The 24,575-nt window shown below is 41.3% G+C and overlaps 1 protein-coding gene across 1 annotated transcript in view; it reads right to left on the bottom strand.

Annotated features, from left to right (window-relative positions):
* The window catches only part of MGT4 (magnesium transporter 4), a 37,573-nt gene extending 14,507 nt beyond the window's left edge, over nucleotides 1–23,066 (bottom strand). Inside the window, exons 1-4 of the mRNA XM_087683470.1 lie at nucleotides 22,492–23,066; nucleotides 21,810–22,070; nucleotides 21,606–21,734; nucleotides 21,249–21,430 (exon numbers count right to left, since the gene is read on the bottom strand). Of these exons, the coding sequence (XP_087539596.1) occupies nucleotides 21,249–21,430; nucleotides 21,606–21,734; nucleotides 21,810–22,070; nucleotides 22,492–22,932 (1,013 nt within the window). The 5' untranslated portion in view covers nucleotides 22,933–23,066. The remainder of the gene's footprint in view (nucleotides 1–21,248; nucleotides 21,431–21,605; nucleotides 21,735–21,809; nucleotides 22,071–22,491) is intronic.
* Between the last annotated feature and the right edge of the window lie 1,509 nt (nucleotides 23,067–24,575).

Genomic DNA, 24,575 nt, shown 5'->3' with positions numbered 1-24,575 from the left:
ATCACCAGCTAACTGTGTCAAAAGATGGCGTACCAGCGAGACAGTAGGGTTTGCGGGAAGGAACACGAAGTGAACTCGGCAAACATGGAGAAGAGAAGAGAAGAGAGAAGAAACTCTAATGAATGGAATGATGAAGACCTAAATCATGGAGTGAATGTGATACAAGGGAACAAGGGTGCCGTAGCACAAGAAAGATGATGAAGACAGTCACAAACCACGAACCGCAATGTCCTCCTGAAGAGGTGTGAGGGTAGTGGAGAGGCTGGAGAGAAGAGGCGACGGACTGAATGAATCAGCCGTAAGGAATGAATGAGAGAGTGGCCTATAAATAGGCATAGCCAATCTAGGATGACGCCCCTTTTTGGGGCTACAAACCCTAAACGCAAAAAGCAAAAATGCAAAAACACAAACTGCAGGTGAAGGGTGAACAGTTTCTCAACACGCCCTCTCAGGACCAAAAAGAGGAACGAGAGAAGAGTGAGACGGAGATGCAATGCTACATACTGAGGAATGGTCGTGCAACAGGTGCCACTTGGATTGTGTCCCTCATGGGGAAATTGTTCACTTGCCCAAGCGCCCTAGTATAAAGATGATGAAAACATACAATGCATAGGAGAAATGTCAGACTTTGTGTGGTGCGGAGAACCATAAGGATATGCCCGTACTCGATCTTGGGAGGTGGCTCCATGCTAACCAAGTGACCAAGACAAGAAGAGAAGAGGAGGAAGAAGATATAGAGGATCCCTAAGATCCAAGATTTCCACCGGCAAGGGAACCCACAGTAAAAAACAGTAGACATAGTAAACTGGAGAATCCGAAACTCAACCTCAGGAGAGAAGCCACTAGCTCCGTGCATCCATGCTGGAAGGAATACGAAGGCCCCTTCACCAAGTCGCAGCGGCTGAACCTCCAAGGTCCCGATCTAGGCGGTACATGAAGATCCTAGGTATTGTAGAAATTCAGGTTATACTCCAATGTAGCCTAGCAGTTCATGTCTTATGGTTGAATGCCCACATGTGTGATATATTCACAAAACTACTCCCATGACAAACTTTGATGCATCAACATGCACATGGAAGGTAATGGACCAATCTAGGGCTCATAGAATTGGTGCGATCATCAGAGCCTATTTCAATTCTTCATGTTTGGGATGCTCTTGATGGGCTCTAGTGTGGAAAGAGCCAATTGTAGAAGTTTAGGTTATACTCCAATGTAGCCTAGTGGTTCATGTCTTATGGTTGAATGCCCACATGTGTGATATATTCACAAAACTACTGCCACGACAAACTTCGATGCATCAACATGCATATGGAAGGTAATGGACCAGTCTGGGGCTCATAGAATAGGTGCGATCATCAAAGCATGTTTCAATTCTTCATAAGCGCATTAACACTCCTCATTCCACTCAAACACAATCAGCAACTCGTAAAGTGGTCGCGCAACAGGTGCATAATTCAATACAAACCATTGATATTACCCCGTGTGGCCGAGGAAGCACTGAACTCCCTTGTAGTTAGTTGGTGGTGGTAAATTGACAATCACTCTAACTTTGGAAAAGTTAGTAACAATGCCGTTTTTGGAGACCATGTGCCCTAGGATACATCTATGCTTTACCCACAACTAGCATTTTAAGGGGTTCAAAGAGAGACCCTATTGCCTACACCATTCAAAGACTATATGGAGTTTATCCAGGTGCTCCTCCCAAGCAATTGAAATGAACACACAGATTGTCAATGAATATTTCTAGCCACTTTCTAAGCATGTCCTTGAAAATAATGCACTTAAGACATTGAAAGGTAGTAGGCACATTAGTCAACCCAAATGGCATGATTATGTAGGCAAACATACCCCATTCCCTTTGCGAATACTGTTTTATGCCTTTCATCTAGGTGCACTTACACTTGGTTATAGTTGAAGAAGCCATCTAGGAAACTATAGGCTTCCTTCCCTACCACTCTCTCAAGCATGTGCTCGGTGTATGATAATGGATATTTGTCTCTCTTTGTCACTATGTTATCCTTGACCAATGGAGGAAGGCAAGGGGAAGGTCTCGCATGCATACAATACCATCAGTCATGGCCCCCACAATCAACCCAACACAAGAAGCCACAGAAGTGGTGGTTAATGAAAGCAACATGATGGCGTGGGTGCAGTACTTGCTAGGCAAAGTGTATGAGTTGGTGCCAATGGTATCAGGAGCCCCAATGGTCAGAGCCAAAAGACCGATAACAGCAGATGTGGAATCCTGCCAAGGTCTGAAGATGCCAAGGATAGAAGTATCTACCACTTCAGTGGGAGGTGGAGGGGCCTTCGCTAAAGTTGAAGAAATAGACACCCCCTCTAAGGGCAAAGAAATAACATCCCCCTTTGAAGTAGATAGAGAATCCAAAAACTCATGAATCATGAACTCCGAAATGTCTGATGACAAAGGAAGTGCCGCCAGTCGTGCCAAAGAAGGTATCTGGGGTGCCGAAGAACTCCCAGAGGTAGCCTCTCGAACTTGAGTAGTCCAGGGTAGGGAAGGGTGGGGCTCAAAATGAGCAAGAGGTGGGCAAGAGTCGTTGTCTCTCAGTGGAGCAGACTAGGTAGCCGAAGAAAAGGAAGGAGTCAAGCAACCACTCTCTCTCAAAGGAGCAGACTGACGAGGAGATGCTATCAAACAATCATTGTCTCTCGATGGAGCGGTTTGCAGATCTGTAGGTCGTGCAAGCCACTATACCTGAAAATAAGTGGGAGAAGACTGTCGCTGGCATTGCGATGATCTCCAAGAGGTCGTAGCGCCAATCGATCCTCCATGTGCTCGAAAGGACTTAGTGTGCATTGGATGCGTCTTATTGCCTTGAGCATAGTACTCTGATAGCCAATGCAGAACGATCTCGGTGGCCCAGAAAGCAGAGGTGGCACAAGAAGTGCCTAGTGAAAGACGCATATACTCCCGAGGGGTGGGAAGCAAAGGTTGAAGTCGGCAAGCATCGGCGGTGTGTCCGATGATGCCACAGTAGGAGCACCCAGTAGTCTGATTATCTATTGGTAAAGAAGCCATGGATACCCTTGTGCCTTGCTGAAGAAGGAAGAGGTCAATCACCATGAACCACGAACCGCAATGTCCGCCTCAAGGGATATAAGGGCAATGTGAAGCACGAACCACAATGTCCGCCTCAAGGGGGTGGGAGGATAGTGGAAGGACTGGGAGTGAGCTGCCAATGGGAGGAGGATGTGACCAGCAGTAAGAGGTTGCAACCAGTAGAAAAACGCAAGTGAGGAGAGAGAAAGACTAAAAACGTAGGCAAGAGGACTGTGATGATATGGTAGGCTGTACGACAGCAGGCCCGCACAGGAATAGCAGTTGCCTCGCTAGAATCACCTCCAAATTGCGTGAAGAGGGCTGAAAATCAGACGCCAACTGATGGAGACAGCAATGGCCAGCTTGAACCGCGATGTTCTCCGCGTCCGGGATGTGGGCAGTAAGCTGAAATACTTGAAATCTGCAAAAACGAGATTTTGATGCAGTGGAAGAAGAGAAGTGGATACCGATTTGCCTTCACTGGAGTGGAGGATCTTCGCTGCTAGCTGAGCAGAACTGGCTCTGATAACATGTCAAAAGATGACGTACCAGCGAGACGGTAGGGTTTGCGGGGAGGAACACGAAGTGAACTCGGCAAACATGGAGAAGAGAAGAGAAGAGAGAAGAAACTCTGTAAAATGGAATAATGAAGACCTGAATCATGGAGTGAATGTGATACTTGGAAACAAGGGTGTCATAGCACAAGGAAGATGATGAAGACAGCCATGAACCACGAACCGCAATGTCCTCCTAAAGGAGTGTGAGGGTAGTGGAGAGGCTGGAGAGAAGAGGTGACGGACTGAATGAATCAGCCGTGAGCAATGAATGAGAGAGTGGCCTATAAATAGGCATAGTCAGTCTAGGATGGAGCCTTTTTTTGGGGCTGCAAACCCTAAACACAAAACGCAGAAAGGCAAAAACACAAATTGCGGGTGAAGGGTGAAGGGTTTCTCAACAAACTCTTGCATTGTTTGTTTCTCTTTCTCCTTTGCGCGTCAGACACTGATTCAACACATCATTTACTACATTTGTTGTTATCCGATATCTTGGGGCTTGTCTTATTGTGTTTCAAGATCCGTCAAGAGTACGACACACTCTCCAGTTCATTATCTGAAACCAATCTTCCTTCTTGGAGAGGGTGATGAAACCCGATTAAGCACTTAATCATAGCAATTGACAAATTCACAAAATTGAAATGCACACTTTACCATAAAATCTTGGACATTGGACACCCTGTTGGCTCCAAAACTGGAGCCCCTTTTGGTATTTCTTTAACTTCATATTGCACTTGGATGGAGTACAATTGAGATTCCTTAATCTTCTCTGCTAATTCAAATACCCCTTGCTGCCACAAATGATCAGCAAGCCTTCAAATCAATTAGCCCCTTCGTTTGTTTGGGGACTGACCTTCGCCCTGCTTCTTGAAAAACGAAGTCAAAATTTGATACTAGCTAGCTAACCTCTTGAATCTTCCTAAAATTCCTCAATTTCAACAGCTGAATTTCAAGTCCTAGGCCCTTAATTCCAAGCATGCATCCCAAGGTGACTGTCAAATTCTAATTTCTACTACAATTTAGGGTTTGTCGCAAAGATTGACGAAGAAATCTCTTCCTCTGATGGCCCAAACTCCTGGAAAATGCTGACATAGCTTGAGAGATGACTAGAAAATGAGAAAATGTTGCGAAGAGAGAAATTTTAAAGTTTCATCATAAGAAATGTTGAAAAGCTATTGTTACCTTTCTCAAACAACCATGGAAGTTGTCACTTACAGCCACCAAAAAGACTACTACCCCCTCTTATATGCCGTATCTACACGTAAAGGACCTTGGATTACTGTCACCTATTCCTGGAGGGCTCCAACCTACTATCACATGCTGTAGCACTAATCCTTAGTGGCTATAAATCACATTAACATCCTCTTCTTGCTCTCTCTAATAGCCTTCTTTTTTCACAATGGTTGGACTAGACTTCCATCAATCCCTAAAAACGTTTTTTAGCCTTACATAGACAAGTTTTGCCCAATGGCAACCTTCTAATCCCATTTTCAAGCATTATCTAGCTTATTGCAATAATTTTAAAATACTAATTTTGAAAATTATTTTAATAATTATTCTAGTGCTCAAAAAATTAACTCTACCAATCAATAATTAATTTAGCTGGACCAATTTCCTTCCAAGTATCCCTGAGCAATTATTGACTCTTAACTAGCATTAATTAATTAATTAATGCCTAGTCTCTCATATCACCATCATTGACATTAGTGGTCAATAAATTGGCCCAGGCCCAAATCTAACACCAAGTACCACCTAGTACTTGTTAAGCATAACTTATTACAACTTTTGCCTTTGGCACCAATTGATATCTCGGAGTCCTGGGTCCCACACTGTGAAATAACTAACTTGCATCTCACATGTGTAAGTGACATTAGTACATTTGTATAACTTTTAATCAAATGCTAAGCAAAACAATAAAACTTCACATCCTTGTGACAGACCACCTCCTTGAAATCTCTAGAATCATCCTCAATTGCATTGCATTGTCCCAAAGATAAAATATATACTTCAAAAATCACAAGAAAGCAAAAGAATACAATTGATCGCCATAGACATGCTTTGCACTTTATAGAGGGTGATTATGTATTGTTGCATTTTAAAAAGGCAAGGCTGAAAAAGATAAAAGGATGAGAGAGGTTGTATCTGAAGTGAGATACTATGGGTCCTTCCAAGTGTTTGAAAAGATCAGCAATGTGACATCGATTGAAATTACCTCCACATTGGCGAATACACAATGCCTTTCATATCCGTTAGTTGAGGCCTTCTTGTGGTGATGTACCAAAGAATGTATCTGCTCAAATTTAGCTTGAGGTTGAGGAGCTCAATGAGATTTTGGTACTTGAGCAAATCTTGGCATATAAGGAAAGAAAGGTTAGAGGTAAAGCTTCTAAAAGATATCTGGTGAAGTTTCAGAATTATTCACCAACGGATGCAAAATGGATGGAAGAGTATGACTTGACAAACCATCCTCAATTGTTGCAGATTTGCCTAGATGCCTTTTAGTTAGAGCCGACTTCAATTTGGGCTTAATTAGGTTCAGCAGAGTAGGGATCCGAAAGCATTGCCTAATGCACAGGGAAAGGTAGTACTTTCACTCCCCTAGTTGTGGACAGATCTCATACATAATCGATCTCGGATGTATTTAGCAATGCATCCAAGATACTGTGTTGACAATATGTCTGTCATCGGGTCACTACTCAATGTACCAATAACTGTGAGATGTATACAAATGAGTATGGTTGTACCGCGGCTCTAAGACTATATTTCTACATTAGTAGGGATCAGTTTATGATTAGTTTGGCATAAACTTTTGCCTCAATTTTGAGATCAAATTCTGATCAATTTCAACTCATTTTTTAATCAATTTGAGAATTGTATATGGTCACTTTTTAGATCAGTTTTGCATCAATCTTTTACCGATTGGTTTTTGCAATCAATTTGTGATCAATTTTGGATTACATTTACAACAGTTTATGATTCATTCTCAGATCAACAAGTGATCAATTAATGCTCAGTTTTCAATGGTTTATAGATGGTTCCGAAACAAGCCTTTCTTCTATGTATGGGTAGTGATTCCCTAATTACAACTTAGTTACAATAGTAACATTTATTACAAAACTAAGAAATGCAAATTAACTTACAATCTTGGACAATGGACACCCTATTGGTCCCAAAATTGGCATCCCTTTCGATATTTATTTAGCTTAATTGAAAAAGAAGTTGATGTATAATGGGATTCTCCCAATCCCTTTTGGTATTCCGACTCCCCTTGCTGTCCAAAATGACCAGCAAGTCTTCAATCTGATTTGCCCCTTGATTCGGGCAATCAATTGGCGTTCACCCGCTTTGATGGAGATGGAAAATGCCCTAAGTTCATTGATTCATTGATCCCTCCACATGAATTTGACTGAAAACAACTTCAACCCTCTTGAATCCAAGTCTTAGAGCTTCTAATTTCGGGCATGCTTCTCAAGGCTATTGCTAAACCCTAATTTCTACTATATATTAGGATTTACAGCAAAGAAATTTGAAATTTCTCAACCTTTGGTAATCTCAACGCTATAATATTCGGAGCAAGGCTGTAGAAAGGCTGGGAGATGAGAGAGAATGCTGAGGAGAGAGAAAATTCGGACTTTCCTTGTGAAGAACTGAAGAAAATCTAACATTTATTGCTACTACCTTGTCTCAACAGCTTATAGATGCAAAGAACTAATGAAAAAAAGTCATTTATTGCTGCTTCCTTGTCTCAACAGCCTGTAGATGTTATCACCTGATACTGATTGATCTTCTCATGCCCCTGGCTGCCTGAGAAAGTCCTCCAATGGCTGCAAATCAAACTAACAGCATCTCCTCCTTCTCTCTTGCAAGTTGAATACACTAAAATGCCTCTCTTCAGTCTCTAAAGATGTTTTTTAGTCTTACATGGATATTTTGGTGCCCTGAAAAATAATCTAACTGGCCAATGATTAAATTGGCTAGGTAACTTCCATCCCCGAGTGTCTCTGCGCCATCTTTGACCATCACATTGGCATTAGATACCATTCAATGCCACTTCTCTAATATCACGAACTAACACTTATATGGCCAAATGAATGACCTAGACCAACAACTAGCACCAAATACCACCAAGTACCTATGTGGCATAACTTATAGCAACTTTGCCTTTGACATCCCATGATTTTCTTGAGTCTCGGGCGGCTCATAAATTTACTCTAACCCCAATTACACCTCACATGTGTAACATTTACTTAACCATGTGATTAAAAATTAATCCACATGTTAAGTGAGGTTTCAAAAATACATGTCCTCATGACAAGTTCCATGAACAACAACCTACTAGTGAATGCCATTTATAGTTTCAGCCATGGTTTATACTGAGAATATGTTGTACTATGGTTGTGAGGTCCGAACAATTGAGAAACATGAGTTATGAATGCATCCAATAGGTTTCTAGCAACAATTATGGACTAATTTTTAGTTTTATGTTATGTATATGCTGGCTGGAAATTTTCAGCAAGTTAGGGGTATGGTATGGTTGGATAATACTAGCCAATGTTGTGACTATGATGCCTTATGGAAATTCCACATAACGTGATCAAGCACTTAATTACCACAATTAACACAAAATGAAAATGCACATTTTACCATACAATCTTGGACATTGGACACCCTATTGGCTCCAAAATTGACGCCCTTTCGGTATTTCTTCAACTTATATTGCAATTGAATGGAGTATAACTAAGATTCCTTAATCTCCTCCGCTAATCTAAATGCCCCTTGCTATCACAAATGATCAGCAAGCCTTCAAACCAATTTTGCCCCTTGGTTTGCCGTAATTTAGGGTTTACAATAGAGATTAACTAAGATCTCACCCTCTGATGGCTCAAACTACTAGAAAATGTCAACATAACTCGAGAGATGGCTGGAGAATGAGAGAGAATGCCGTAGAGAGAGAAATTTCGAAGTTTCATTGCCAGAAACGCTGAAAAGCTATTACTGCCCTGCTTAAACAGCCATGGAAGCTATCACCTATAGCTTAGGACCACCATAAAGACTACTGCCCCTCCTGTATGTTCTCATCTATACCGAAAGGACCTTGGGCTGTTGTCACCTTCTCTTGGAGGGCTCCAAACTGCTATCACATGCTATAGGACTGATCCTTGGTGGCTTCAAATCACATCAGCAACCTATCCTTGCTCTCTAACAACCTTTTTCTCTCTTACAATGGCTAGAATAGACTTTCACTAGCACCTAAAAACGTTTTTTTCACTTGCATGGGCAAGTTTAGTCAAGTGCTAGCCTTCTAATCTCATTTTCCAACATTATTCAGCTTATTATATTAATTTTCAAAACTATTTTAGTTTTCAAAATATCTAATTTTGTCAACCAATAAATAAATTAGCTAGGCTAATTTGTCTTCCAAGTATCCCTCAGTAGTTATTGATCCTTAAACTAACATTAATTAGTTAATTAATGCATTGTCTCTAGTGTCACCACTAACATTAGTAGCCAATAAATGGTCTAGGCTCAAATTTGACACCAAGTACCACCTATTACCTATCAAATATAACTTATTACAACTTTTGCCTTTGGCACCAACTGATATCTAGAGGTCTTGGGTCCCACATTGTAAAATAATTAACTACCACCTCACATGTGCAAGTGACATTAAGACATTTAATTAACTTTTAATCAAATCCTAAGCAAAGTAATAAAATTTCATATCCTCGTGACATTACCTCTGCCTTGGTCCTTGAGACACAACAATTTGGGGTATACTTATTATCCCCTACACAGTTTATTTGCTGCATGAGCATTGTATGATATTTATTAATTCATTCCGATCTTCATTGAGTTTATCGTCTTTGAGTTACCCTAAACCTTACTATGTTCTATTAAGTACATACTTTGTCGTACGCTTTCATTTATATTTCTACGTTAGGATATTTCCTCATGTGGTATCAGAGTAAGATTCTCTTCCATGAAACCTCGGACTTTGATCTGAAATCCCTTCACAAGTAGGAACAACAGAAGGATAAGATGACTTCGAACATACCAAGACACAGGATAGAGCAAGCTTCACAGCTTGCTCATCCTTCTAACATGGGTGGAGAGTCTTCAAACTACCATGGAATCCATAGACCATAAGAGATCTCATAACCCAAATATAATTTCATCCTCGTGTATTAAGCTCCACACATTAAAGGTAATTTTGAGTTTTTCTCTCTAGATTCGGTGCACCGGTCTAATGATTTTGCAAAAAGGATGAAAGCTTCACAAAAAATTGGCCATCCTAACATGGAAACTGGCATGAAATACAAACCATTTTTCTCTCTACTACCATATCTTCAACTTTATCTCTTTCATCTTTTTCATACACAACTCCACCCTCATTCACTCCTATGTCAAGTATGCAAATCAATACTTCTCAATCTTTTGAATTTACTTCCTCTTTCCTGCAAGTATATTGGTAATGCTTAGGATGAAGGAACTCTTCATACAAGTCTTTTCCTTCAGCTTTGACATCTCTTGGTCAAATTGATTTTGATGAGTCACCTTTTTCATCATTTGCGTTTAATGAACAATAGGAACCTAATTTATTTCCCACATCTACACCAATCACAAATCCATTTAATCTTCGACCCATCCCACTATTGAGCTAAAATAAGTATTAAATGCTGAATTGGCCTCTTAAACAGCCCCAAAAAATGCCTAATCAATGAAAACCCTAAAATGGTGCGCAGTTTGAGAGAGTTTTTAAATTGTGCATGATAGGATGTCCCAAAACTTTCTACAAATAGGTAGGCTGCCCTCCATTCAATTCAATCTCATTTTTGCAAGTTTCAAACTCTCTAGCTTCACTGCCCACACCCTGTTTGCAAAGAACATCTCAGTCGAAGCCATCCATTGTTGTCTAATCCATCAGGCGTTTGTTTCCAGCCTTGTCTTCGCAATGTATACTCCCAGGAGCTGTCACCCACCTTCAACACTAAGTGTTTCCAGCCTAGCGGCATCATACTCTACATTTGCTGCTCCAACGTCATCCCCATATGCATGTGATCTCTCCAAAAGGCTGTGTTTTGTGCACAAGAAACCTAACACATTTCCCACAACTACATATATGGCAAATCCATTTAATATCCTATCCACTGGTTCCACTACAACTTCTTTCAGCCTCCATTAAGTCCATCTTTCATCTCTTTACACATCATGCTGGGGATTCTTCACCCTTAGCCACACCTTTTCGGACCTAGTCTTTTCCTCAGCCGAGTGGTGTCTCCATGATGGAGGTTCATCCTCCCATCATCACACACTTTTGAATTTTTCATGGCTTGGAAATGTAGGCCATGCCACCCAACCACCACTCAGTGTGGATCGGTTGGTACCCTAGTTTGCCTCTATGGCATCACCTAGTGGATCTTTTCATAATTTTGTTTTGTCCCAGCCGACTCTTGGGCAAGGCTTACGTGCCCCAATACCCCCACCTTTACCCACAATTTACAGAAACATTCATATTCTAGTGCCTCTATATCAATCAGCATCCATTTGACATTTTCAACCTATTTCTGTCAAAAGATAGCGTACCAGCGAGACAGTAGGGTTTGCGGGGAGAAACACGGAGTGAACTCGGCAAACATGGAGAAGAGAAGAGAAGAGAAGAGAAGAGAGAAGAAACTTTAATGAATGGAATGATGAAGATCTGATTCATGGCATGAATGTGATACAAGGGAATAAGGGTGCCGTAGCATAAGGAAGATGATGAAGACAGCCATGAACCACAAACTGCAACGTCCTCCTAAAGGGGTGTTAGGGTAGTGGAGAGGCTGGAGAGAAGAGGTAACGGACATAACGAATCAGCCGTAAGGAATGAATGAGAGAGTGGCCTATATATAGGCATAGTCGGTCTAGGATGGCGCCCATTTTCGAGGCTGCAAACCCTAAACGCAAAACGCAGAAACACAAAAACGCAAACTGCGGATGAAGGGTTTCTCAACACCCCCTCTCATGCCCAAAAAGGGGAACAATAGAAGAGTGAGGCGGAGATGCAATGCTACATACTCAAGAATGCTCATGCAGCAAGTGCCACTTAGACAGTGTCCCTTGTGGGGAAATTGTTCACTTGCCCAAGCGCCCTAGTACAAAGATGATGAAAACATGCAATGCATAGGAGAAATGTCGGACTTTGTGTGGTGCCAAGAACCATAAGGATATTCCTGTACTCGATCTCGGAAGGTGGCTCCATGCTAACCAAGTGACCAAGGCAAGAAGAGAAGAGGAGGAAGAAGATGTAGAGGATCCCTAAGATCCAAGATTTCCACCAGAAAGAAAACTTGCAATAAAGACCAGTAGACAAAGCGAACTGGAGAGCCCGAAACACAACCTCGAAAGAGAAACCACTAGCTCCGTGCATCCATGCTGGAAGGAATACGAAGGCCTCGTCACTAAGTTGCAGCTGAAGAAGGTATCTGGGGTGCCGAAGAGCTCCCGAAGGTAGCCTCTCGAACCTAAGTAGTCGAGGGTGAGGAAGAGTGGGGCTCAGAATGAGCAAGAGGTGGGCAACAATCGCTGTCGCTCAGTGGAGCAGACTGGGTAGCCGAAGAAGAGGAAAGATTCAAGCAACCACTGTCTCTCGAAGGAGCGGACTGACGAGGAGACGGTATCAAACAATCACTATCTCTCGACGGAGTGGACTACAGAACCACGGGCCGTGGTAGCCACTGTACCCGAAAATAGGTGGAAGAAGATTACCGCTGGCATTGCGATGATCTGTAGGAGGTCATAGCGCCAATCGATCCTCCATGTGCTCAAAAGGACTTAGTGCGCATCGGATGCGTCTTATTGCCTTGAGCATAGTACTCTGACAGGCGATGAAGAATGATCTCTGTGGCCCAGAAAGGAGAGGTGGCACAAGAAGTGCCTGGTGGAAGACGCATATACTCCGGGGGATGGGGAGCAAAGGTCGAAGTTGGCAAGCATCGGTGGTGTGTCCAGTGATGCCACAATAGGAGCACCCAGTAGTTTGGACATCTGTTGGTAAAGAAGCCATGGATACCAGTGTGCCTTGCTGAAGAAGGAAGAGGTCAGTCACCATGAACCACGAACCGCAATGTCCGCCTCAAGGGGTGTGAGGGTAGTGTGAAGCACGAACCGCAATGTTCGTCTCAAGGGGTGGGAGGGTAGTGGAAGGGCTAGAAGTGAGCTGCCAGTGGGAGGAGATACTTATAATGTTAGAGGTAGGGCTAAAATGAAAAATGCAAATACTGGACATAGAAATAGAAGCAAGAGCAAAGGAAAGAAAAAGAGTGATATTACTTGCTATCAATGTGGTCAGAAGGGCCACAAGAAGCCTGATTGCAAGTATTACAAGAAGGAACAAGAGAGAGAGAAGAATACGAGAGACAAAAAGAAGAAAGAGAATAAGATAGATGCATCTGAGACAGTCAAAGGCAAGGAAACAGCCAATGTGGCCTTCAGTGTAGTCATAGAGAAGCTTTCGGATACAGAGGCTGACGTATTATGTGCACTTAGTTATGGTGCTCTTGTATGTCACATGCAAGATATGCATATTACCATAGCTGATGTGATTGATGCACTTTTGCCAGTTGATGATGGTGTCACTCGGACTTGGATTGTAGACTCTAGTGTCTCTTTCCATATAACTCCTTGCTTGGAATGTTTCGCTATGTTCAATGCACGTAGTTATGGAAAAGTATATCTTGGAAATAATCACGCTTGCAACATTGATGGGATTGGCACTGTACACTTGTCTTTAGATAATAGGGAAAAGCTTGTGTTAAAAGATGTCAGATATGTGCCTAACATCAAGAAGAGTTTACTATCTGTTGGTCAGCTTCACTTGCATGGTTACACTACACTGTTTGGTTGTGGTTTGTGGAAATTGAAAAAGGATTTCATGTTGATTGCAAAAGGAACCAAGATGGGCACTTTGTATTGTTTGCATTGTAAAGCTTTGAATGGCAAGTTTCTTGCAATTACTGAAATTGGTTGCCATTTGGAGTTGTGGCATAAGGGATTAGGCCATATGAGCCAGAAAGGACTTGATACCCTTACCTCTTTGAAGAGGGTTTATGGAAAAGGCTCTAAACTTGACTTTTGTAGTGACTGTCAGTTTGGAAAGCAAATGAAAATTTCATTTTACTCTAGTGTCTCTTGTAAGTCCAATGTCTTGGACTTGGTGCATTTTGATGTATGTAGTATACCCGTGAAATCATTGGGTGGTGTTCCATATTTTGTTTCTTTTATTGATGACTGTTCCAAGAAAATTTGGGTTTATCTGTTGAAAAAGAAAAGTGAAGTGTTTGCTGTTTTTAAAACTTTTCATCCGTTTGTGACCACTCAGACAGGTAGAAAGTTGAAATGCTTGAGAATTGATAATGGGGGTGAGTTCACATCTATTGAATTCAAGTCTTTTTGTGACTTGCATGAAATTAAGAGGGAGCTTATGGCTCTTTACAGCCCTTCTTCAAATGGGGTGACTAAAAGATATAATAGGACCTTATGTGAAAGAGTATGGTGCATGCTGTCCAATGCTAATCTCCCTCGTGAATTTTGAAAGAGGCACTTAAAACCAAAGATATAATAGGACCTTATGTGAAAGAGTACGGTGCATGCTGTCCAATGCTAATCTCCCTCGTGAATTTTGGAAGAGGCACTTAAAACCACCGTTCACATTTGCAACCGCTCTCCAAACAAGTCCTTAAATAATGGCATCCCTGAGGAGGTTTGGTTTGGCAAATCAACCTCATATGACATTTACGTATATTTGGCTATAATGCTTTTGTGCATGTTAGAGATGAGCTAAGGAACAAACTTGACCTAAAATCCACCAAATGCATTTTCATGGGCTATGGTGATGAGGGTGAATTTGGCTACAAAGTGTGGTTACCTCAGTCCAAGAAAATTATTCGCAGCCATAATGTTGTGTTTAATGAGGCAAAATTGCTGAAAGGTACTTTAGCCTCTAATGAAGATATGAAAAAGGTCAAATTTCAGAATTTGCAGCCACCTATTACTTCAAATGATGAGCCTCGCGATGCTTTACCACAGGCTGAAACTGATGATCAATTGGTTATTTTTGAGCCAAATAATGATGGACAACAAATAGAAGCACAAGGAGGTCATGGACAGCAAGATAGACTTGCCGATTATGAAAATACAGGTGCTGGTAATAAAAATGAAGGTGTTGTAAGCATGAACAGCATGCTGAAAATGGCTTACAACAGCCAATAAATGCTGAAAATAACATACCTCTAGATGTAGACCCAATTCTTGAAAATGTAGTTCATTGGGTACGCAGGTCTTCACGTTTAAGAAGGCAGCCACATAGGTATGACCCCTCTTTGCATTATATGATGCTTACAGATGAGGGTAAGCCTCTTACATATAAAGAGGCCAAGTCATGTAAATTCAGTAGTAAGTGGGAGCTAGCTATGCAAGAAGAGATTAAATCTCTATATGCTAATGATACTTGGGATCTTGTTGTTGAGAAACCCTTCACCCATAGTTTGCGTTTTTGCGTTTCTGCGTTTTGCATTTAGGGTTTGCGTTTAGGGTTTACAGCCCCAAAAAGGGACGCCATCCTAGACTGACTATGCCTATTTATAAGCCACACTCTCATTCATTCCTCACAGCTGATTCATTCAGTCCGTCACCTCTTCTCTCCAACCTCTCCACTACCCTCACACCCCTTCACGAGGACATTGTGGTTCGTGGTTCGTGGCTGTCATCATCATCTTCCTTGTGCTACAGCACCCTTGTTCCCTTGTATCACATTCACTCCATGATTCAAATCTTCATCATTCCATTCATTAGAGTTTCTTCTCTCTTCTCTTCTCTTCTCCGTGTTTGCCGAGTTCACTCCGTGTGCCTCCCTGCCAACCCTACTGTCTTGCTGGTACGTCATCTTTTGACATGGTATCAGAGCTGGATCTACTCAAACAGCAGCAAAGATCCTCCACTCCAGTGAAGGCAAAGACCGGTGGCGAGTTCGGTATCCACTTCTCTTCTTCTTTCACTGCATCAAAATCTCGTTTTTGCAGGTTTTAGGTGTTTTCAGCTTGTTGCCCACACCCCTTTCGTGGAGGACATTGCAATCTCAGCTGTCCCTTGCTATTATCTACAATTTGGCGCCTGTTTCCAGCCTTCCACCCTTGTTTACAGCAAAAAGACTGTTGTTGATCACTCTCCATTCAAAAAACAATCTCGTTTTTGCAGATTTCAGGTATTTCAACTTGCTATCCACACCCCAAACGTGGAGGACATTGCGGTCCAAGCTGGCCATTGCTGTCTACAACAGTCTGGTGCCTGTTTCCAACCTATCACACATTGTTCGGAGCTGATTTCAGCATATTGGCTGCTACTGCTATTTTTTCCTGCGTTTTTAGTCTTTCTCTCTCCTGTAGGCTGTCCTACCTGCGTTTTCAGTCTTTCTCTCTCCTCACCTGCGTTTTTCTACTGGTTGCAACCTCTTTGTCTTATTTATTCAAGCTCTTCCTCCTCAGTCAGTCAATCACTCATCATCACTTGTGGATCTTCTGTTGGGGAGAGGAGCCAGTGCCAGTGCCAGTGCCTACGCAGCTAGTGACTCGCTGTTGTATGCGATCGTCTCATGTTGGATATATGGATTCCATTCTCACCTGTATTGTATTCTTCAATGTTCTTTCTTTCCCTTTCTCTTTTGTCTTGTGTTTCAACAGTTTATTACAGCATATATTTATGCTTTCATTGCTACTCCACTTCTGACAAAAGGGACTCGCAACTAGCCTTGGGGGAGATCTAGTGTGCTTTCCTTTTTATCCTGTTGAGACTTAGCGTATTAGGATTTTCCATTATTCAATCAATTTCCTAAGTGCATTGAGTCAAACTTGTATGCATTGCTGTGAGCACAAGTAATTTATTTCAAGCAATATTCCTAACAAATAAAGAGACAATTGACCGAGATCTTAACTTGGAGGCAACCGCTTTCAACTCCGTTCTCTTCTAATCTTGGGTTTTTTTCTCCCAATTTCCATTCGGAATTAATTTTTTTTCTAGATTTCCCCTCTTTAAACTTCAATTAACCTTCCTCTTTTGGGTCATTTCCTTAGTTGTTGTTGGTCTTTGTTTGTGATCTTTCATCCATAATTCTCATTAAGGATTGGTTGTTAACCTCACCAAGAATCTGGAGATTATTCTAAATTAGGGGAATTTATTGGATTTTTTTAATTTATAGAGGGATTCTTATCCTTTAAGAAATACATCTAATTGATAATCTTGATCATCTATTTTAACCTTCTTAATTCGCTTAATACAAGCTAAAGCTATTTTTCCTATGTTTATAAATACTAAGGGAATATTTATTGATATTCAAGATTTCTGTAAGCGCAAAAAGGAATATCCTTGATACGATTTTCACCATCCCTTACGTTTACATGATTTGAGAAAAAACTAAAGAAACTATTACTAGGCAACTTCACTTATCCTAATGTTTACATGACTTATAAACGCAAAAAGAAATTATTCTTAATGTAACTTCCATCTTTTCAACGTTTTCATGCAAAAAGAAATTGTTCTTAATGCAACTTTCATCTCTCTATGATTTATAAATGTAAAGAAATTAAGGCTAATCCTGCTTTCATCTTTCCATGATTTATAACATGATTTATAAATGCAAAAGGAACTTATTCTTGATGGGACTATTCGTTTATAAGGATCTTGAGATAATTGTTCAATGCAATTTATAAAATTTACCCTAGCTTTTAATTATACTATTTTGACTTAATAATCCTTATGCGTCCTATTTCTACATTCCTAACAATGTATTGAACAAGTATTAATTTACGAAGGAACCTAATCTTGCGCTGTGTGAGATGGCATATCGACCGCGTTTGTGACCACCTTGGTAGCTCTCGCACTCGTCACTCCAGAATATCTCCTCTTGGGAGCTATCGCAGGAAGGCATCTACGGCACTAGCTCCGAACTTTCACAGTCTTGTGCTCTAGACGGATTTGTCAAGAGTGGATGCAGCAATGAAAGCATAAACATGTGTTGCAATAAACTGCCGAACACAGGACAACAGAGAAAGAAAAGAAGAGACCTTGAAGAACATAATACAGATGAGAACTTAGATGTAGGCTCGGGCAATGAAATCCATATATCCAACACGAGACAATTGCATACAACAGTGAGTTGGACCATTAAAAATGCTTACAATAATCTAAATAATGCCCAGCCCTAAAGCATGCACAAACTCGCACATGAGCTGATATATTTGCTAACTTCCTCTCGAATCATGGGTGATCTAATACAATACAACAGTACAATAATAATGAATCATAAACCATACAACATACAATCACCAAGTAGAACCATGGATACCCAAGTAATGGCTACGCAAGCCACCACCAAGGTGCCTCGATTCTCAAAGAAAACTTGATGTCGATGTCGATCGTACTAACACCTAAAAATAGAGAAAATCATAGCCAATGTTTATCCCAATGTCTCTCAGTAGCATACATGAACATCTTGTCAAAAATGCCTCTGGAACATACATGACCATGGATTCCCCGCCTTCAGTCAAGCTGCCAAAGTGTCCCCTTCTGTGAGCTCATGACTAGGAACCAATCCTGTTCGATGCCAGATAGTCCATCATGAACCTGGATGCCAATCTTCGCTCCAAGATTTGAACCTACCAAACTTAAATCAATGCGTCAGGGAAGTCCCTCTCTAGATCCTGTGCATCTATATAGATGTATAGATAAGACGCGGTTGCCCCATCTGTCCACCCTCTCACACTCCCTCTCTGACATTGGAGAGTCATGAGGGATGCCAGCATCACCACCACTAGTAAGCAACAGAGGAAGGGGCCATCAATCCCTTCCCACAAGCCAAAGAAGTTGATTCCTTTTGCGCCTTGGCCTTCACTGTGGCTGGAGGATTGGAGTCTTAAGTCTAAGGGAAATGATGCCTTGCTGGAGGAGTCCACATTCCACTTCGTCTTCTTCTCCTTCTACTTCTTGGAAACCGCTAACTCTTTGCAATCCTTCCATAAATGACATTTCTTCCCATAGTGGTAGCACTAGGTCTTTTTCTTCAAACCCCTCTCTGAAGCTACAAAAGCCTCACTAGAACCTCCATAAGATGACGAAAGCCACCCTTGTAACCACGAAGACGCCTCATGCTCAACTAGCATTAGGTCAAAACCAAAAAAGTTCGTCAAAACCAAAAAAATCTGTGTTTGGATGTGAAGGTATTGGAATATCGCCAAAAGTTCGTCAAAACCAAAAAAATCTGCTTCAAAAATTCAATAAATCAGCTAGAAATTGCATAGAACAATAAAAACAGTCTAATAATGCAATCGCCTAGCCAAGAGAAGATGCAAAGACACCAAAACGCAAGCTGGAACAGACACGCAGGCAGTAGAGGTGCTGATGCAGGCTGTACAGATGCTGACGTCAACAGAAACACAGGAAAACAAGGTGCCTAGTTGGAACAGCAGTCACCTAATCACTAATAGTCAAACATTCCTGAAATCAGTAAAGAAAATGCAGCAAGAGCACAAAACTTGAAATCTAATACCATGTCGAAAGTGAATGCAGCAATGGAAGCATAAACATGTGCTGAAATAAATTGTTAAACACAAAATAAAAGAGAAAGGAAAGAAGAAACACTAAAGAACAAAATACTGATGAGAACTCAGATGTATGCCTGGGAAATGGAATCCATATATCCAACACGAGATAGTCGCAAACAACAGTGAGTCACTGGATGTGGACACCGATACTAGCTCCTCCCTAGCAAAAGATCCACGAGTGTGATGGTGAGTGACTAACTGACTAAGGAGGAAGAGCCTAAATAAGTACAACAAAAATATGTCCTCAATACGATCAAGTCGACCAACGTTTAATGCTAGTTTGCCAACAATAAATGGTAAATATTACCAAAATGAAGACCATAAAAAATGCTTAAAATAATCTAAATAATGCCCAGCCCTAAACCATGCACAAACTCACACGAAAGCTAACATATCTACTAACAGGATTGGTGGCTCCTTGTGATATTGCGATCTCATCAAGGAGGAAAGACTTGTGTCGAAATACTCGTGGATCGGAGTGGTGTTCCTCTTGCGATCGGAGATGTCCTTTGTTCAAACCTCTCCTCTTTCTTTACTCTCCTTTCCTTCTATCCTTCTCCACCTCTTCAACTCTCCTCCTCTTCTTCTTCTCTTCACCTCTTCTAATCTCCTCCACTTTTCTCCTCTCTTCACACCCTCTATTTTGCTTCTTTTTTCTCTCTCTTCTCCCTTCTCCTCTCATCTTCACTTCTTCTCTCCTTCTCTCTCCACTTCCCTTCTCCACTTCTTCTCTCCCCTTCTCCTTTCACTTCTCTTCTCCCTCTCTCTCTCTCTCTGGATTTATTATCAACAACAACTAGTATGCAAGAAAAAGGCTAACTAGCCTTGCCTTAGTCCTAAGCTAAGGCTTTATAGCCTTATGCTTGTAGCCGAACCATTATGGTCCTTTGTTCTCCTACTTCACTACATGTAATAATACCAAGGTCGCTATTGATCGTTCAATTGTGGAGGAGATGGCGATGAGTTCAAGGCGGTTTGATGCTTTTGAAGATGACGATGACGATGTTGGCTAGTAGCTGCAGTTTTGATTTTTTTCTTCTTTTCTTTACTAAGCTTTTTTTTTTTCTTTAACCTCATGATCTATTTCCCCCCCTTGGCACTAGTTCATGTGGGGGGGAAAGAACATTACACTATGGAAAATGGAATATTTCCACTTCTTAGCTTCACAAGACATTAGAGTGTATCCTTCCTATGCATGGGCATAGGAATTGACCTAGGGTTGAATGTGCCTTATATTGCTAGTTAATTGAAGTTTTGGACTACACTATGCTCAGTTTCTTCCTAACATTCAAGCTTGGATCCGGGACAAACAAGCTCCCAAGTGCCACAACAATCATGAACATACCTTTGCAATGGTAGACTCTTACAAAATGGCAAGCTCAATTCATATGCAAGTAATGCAATCTGCATAATTCTAAGTGTGAAGAGCTTTAAAAAACTTGAAGACCATTCCTATAAGCTTTAATCAACGTGGTCAAGCACAACTCCTAGAGCTTGACAAAAAAAATATCTACTTATTCATTGCATCATCAACGTGGAGTTGAGAGGGATGTTATAAATTGGATAATGGAATATTTCCAATTATTATCTTCCTGGATTCTAGACAGGACATTGCAGTGCATCCTGAACACATGCAGAAAATTGATATGTTCTTGCCCTAAGTTTGTGCATCTTCTATGCCTTTACAATGATCTTAAGGAGATTTGGACGCTTGGCATTAAAGGCTCAGTAAAACTAGGGTAAACTCTATCACAACCCCCTCAACAGCTCAACAATGATTTAAACATCAGACCAAGCCTCCAAAATCTCCTGTTGAATTCAGATGCTGGCATACTTCCTCTGGCATCACACGCATTAATACCTTGAATGTTTGCAAACTTACAAGCAAATAACCTCTGTCCAGATGCTTTGAAGTAAAACCACTTCCAAGAAGATTTGTATTATCACAATACAGGTTTTACCAAGTTGCTAAACTCTGAGTTACATTAGAATACTCACATTTCCCCATCCACATCAAATGAATCATGATCTTGTTCGAGCAAATGTCCTAATTCGTCAACTCCATCCAAAGACATGCGTGAAGAATGTCCATCCAAATGCTGACCCATCAGCTTATCCGTTAAGTACATCTCTGCCATGTCTCCATCATCATCAAGCAGCTGTTCAAGTTCATCTCTGACCTATCAAGACTCGAGCAAACAAAGAAATAGTTCAAGATTCCTTCTAGATAGGACCATGGGAGATAATTTGAAAATCTTCCCAGCTGATTTAGGCAATCTTCACCATGCTGCATTCATAAATTGCCGCATGAGTTCTGGCTCAAAACTGAAAGCAAAGAGCTTCATGGCACAATACCTTCTGTACTCGTCCTGAGATTGTTACTAGCCGACTTTTTATCTGACGAACTCGTTCAAGGTTCAAAGTACTGATCTTTTTTGTTAACTCATCAAGTGCTGGGTAAGCCTCTTGTTCCAAGGTTGTAGTCTGCAAAATGTTGTCAAAGAATGTTAACATTTATTCATAGAAGGTACCAAAGCTGCTGTCTGATAAGCAACAAACCTCTGATTCAAGGGAGCTACAAGCTGCCTCCAAACAAACTTCCAAAGCACGAAATTCAAATGGCAGGTCTTTGGGACCCATTTGGTTTTCTGCTCCATCACGCTCCTGCTTTTCTTGTGCCTCAACTTTCCATGATGGAGGCTCCGTTGAATCTCGCAAGTAGCTTACAGATCTGTTCCTGAGAAAGGTGGCAGGTGGCGACACCTTGCTTGCAGCTTCTCCATCAAAATCACTCAAGCCACCTTCCACTCCATCTGGCTCCTTCATCTCATCAAAACATGCGATTAGAAGAAGCACATATTAGTTTACATTCAGACAAAGTGGTTTGGCTATGGTAAACAACTATTAGGACATGTTACATATAACATGCTAAGTGCACAGTGAGTCGTGCAATGTTGCAGACAACCACATGTACGAGGGCACTACACCTAATCTATTTGTTATTTCAATCTTCATAACCAGATGAGAATTTGAAGCTCGGTTTGCACAATGCTACCAAACATGCATTACATACATCTCTCCCAATGTCAATGACGTAAATCGGCAGACAGAACCTACAAATATGCATTATACACATCTTTTCCAACGTCAACAACATAAATTGGCAGACAGAACCTACCAAACATGCATTACACACGTCTTTTCATATGTCAATAACATAAATTCGCAGACAGAACCGCACCTTCTGAAGTCTCCTCTGCAGCTCAATGACGAAGGGAGCCACAACAGGGTCTTTGGAGTTGAGGAGGAGGACTTCTTGTGCAGTAATGATGGCCTTGATATGCTCCAAATTCACCACAATGGCGCGCTCACGCCCCAAGATAGTGGAAGGGTAGGAGAGGATGGGATCGAGGATGCGGAGGTCACGTGCGGGGAGGCCGGTGTGCCTCATGATGGCATGTTTGCCGGCCTCCACCACCTGCGCGCTACCGCTTGCATCCACAAGAAGCCATGCCCTGAGCCCCACCGCCTTCTTGCGAGAGGCGACCCCCACCGCGACAACCCTGTCTTCGTCAGCTCCTGCTGCCCCTGCTGCTGCCGCAGCTATGGCAGGGCCGCCGTTGGTGCTCTTGGCCTGATTTCGGCCCGCAGCTTTCAGGGTTGCGGCAGGGCGTGACCTCATTTTGCACTACTGCCTATCGCGATGGCAACCAGCAGCTCTCATTCCACAGACGATCGCCTGATAAGTCCAAACGTTTGCATCCATGTCAGAAGAATCTGACCTCTTGTTTATTTATTTATTCATGTGTCTTTTAGCATTGCCCTTTAGGGCATATCCCGGTGCGGTGGCAAGGTGGTGCCTTCCCTCGATCTTTTGTTAAGTAGCTCGCTTTTTACATGTATTATTTTATTTTTATCAAAAACAATAAAATAAAAAATAACACTTTTTTCTCCCAAAACACTAGATTTTAGCTACTTCCTCTTCTTCTAGTCCTTCTTGTCCTGCTTCCTTGCTTCTTCTCCGGTTCTTTACACATGCAACTTAACACTGTTTTTTATTTATCTTTTTTTCTCTTCCATCTCGTCTTGTCTTTTCTTCTTCTTTGTTTAATAGTGTTTTTTATTTATGTTTTCTCTTTTATTTCACTTTTAAAATTTATCCTCGTTCTTTCCTTGTTTCATTTTTAAGCTTTATCTCTTTACCTTTTGTTTCGTTTTTTTTTTTTAAAGCAAAAGCATGCCAAGCATGTGTGCTAAAAAAAGGCATGTAAAAACTATTAAAAGCCGAAAGAAGTTGTGAGGTTGTGAGGTTTATTTCTTTTTAATGAAGCCAATGTCATTGTTTACGTGCATATCATGATAGGCAATATTTCAAAGGATTTGATATTATCTAGTAGCCGAGTAGTGACAATATCATCATCATCGGAACACATTTCAAGGATAGAGTCGCATGCCATTGTAACTTTTGAAGTAAGGATCTCCCATGGTTGTAGAAGTGTCAGGGGAGTATCAATGGGTAGTGACCAACACAGGAAGCTACACAAAACTGATGAGAGGACTTGAACCCTTAGCTAAAACCAAGCAAGAGACCTAGTACCAAAGCTATGGATCTCCATCCCAACTATCATCGAGTGAGGAAGCATCATGTTTTCCTATCACTTTCACGATGGAGATCACCCTCCACTCTGGCCAAGTGTTTCAATACCCCATCTCCTCAATGTATACCAATGTCCAAATAACAAATTCCAAACATTGTTTTTAAGCACTGCACTTTGTGCTTTGGACTTGCATTGCTTTTATTCCTTGCTACAAACGTTATTGCTCAGCATTAGTTGCCAACTCTTACGAGTGATCTCAGAGAGTTCAAGCTTTTTGGGTAATGCAAGTGAGCAAATAAGTCTTACAAGCTTGTGAGTGATCTGAGAGACATCAAGCCTTTTGTGTATTATGAGCATGTAAACAAGACGTGCAATTTCCACATGTATTAATTCTACTCATTCATTTGTTTTGAGTTGACACCTTTCTGTTTGCTATGTTTGTTATGAGAGAGAGAGAGAGAGAGAGAGAGATAATATATATATTTATTGTACTCATTCATTAGTTTTGAGTTGACACCTTTTCATCTGCTGTCTCCAATGGAGTTGAGAGAGAGAGAGAGTAGAGAGATAGAGATAGAGACAAAGAGCAAGTCATAAGATTAGTAGTGAGCACACTTCATGCAGATGATAACATCCTTTATCAATGTTCACAAAAGACTAGCTTTTAGTGTATTTTCTCAAGGCACACAGAGAGAGAGAGAGAGAGAGAGAGAGAAAGAGAGAGTGT

Source organism: Lygodium microphyllum, chromosome 8 (genome assembly GCF_053477565.2).
Source record: "Lygodium microphyllum isolate KBCC chromosome 8, Lygodium_microphyllum_v1.1.10, whole genome shotgun sequence".
Classification (NCBI taxonomy): domain Eukaryota; kingdom Viridiplantae; phylum Streptophyta; class Polypodiopsida; order Schizaeales; family Lygodiaceae; genus Lygodium; species Lygodium microphyllum.
The sequence above is the reverse complement of the archived record's forward strand: the minus strand, read 5'-3'. Positions and strand labels throughout refer to the sequence as shown.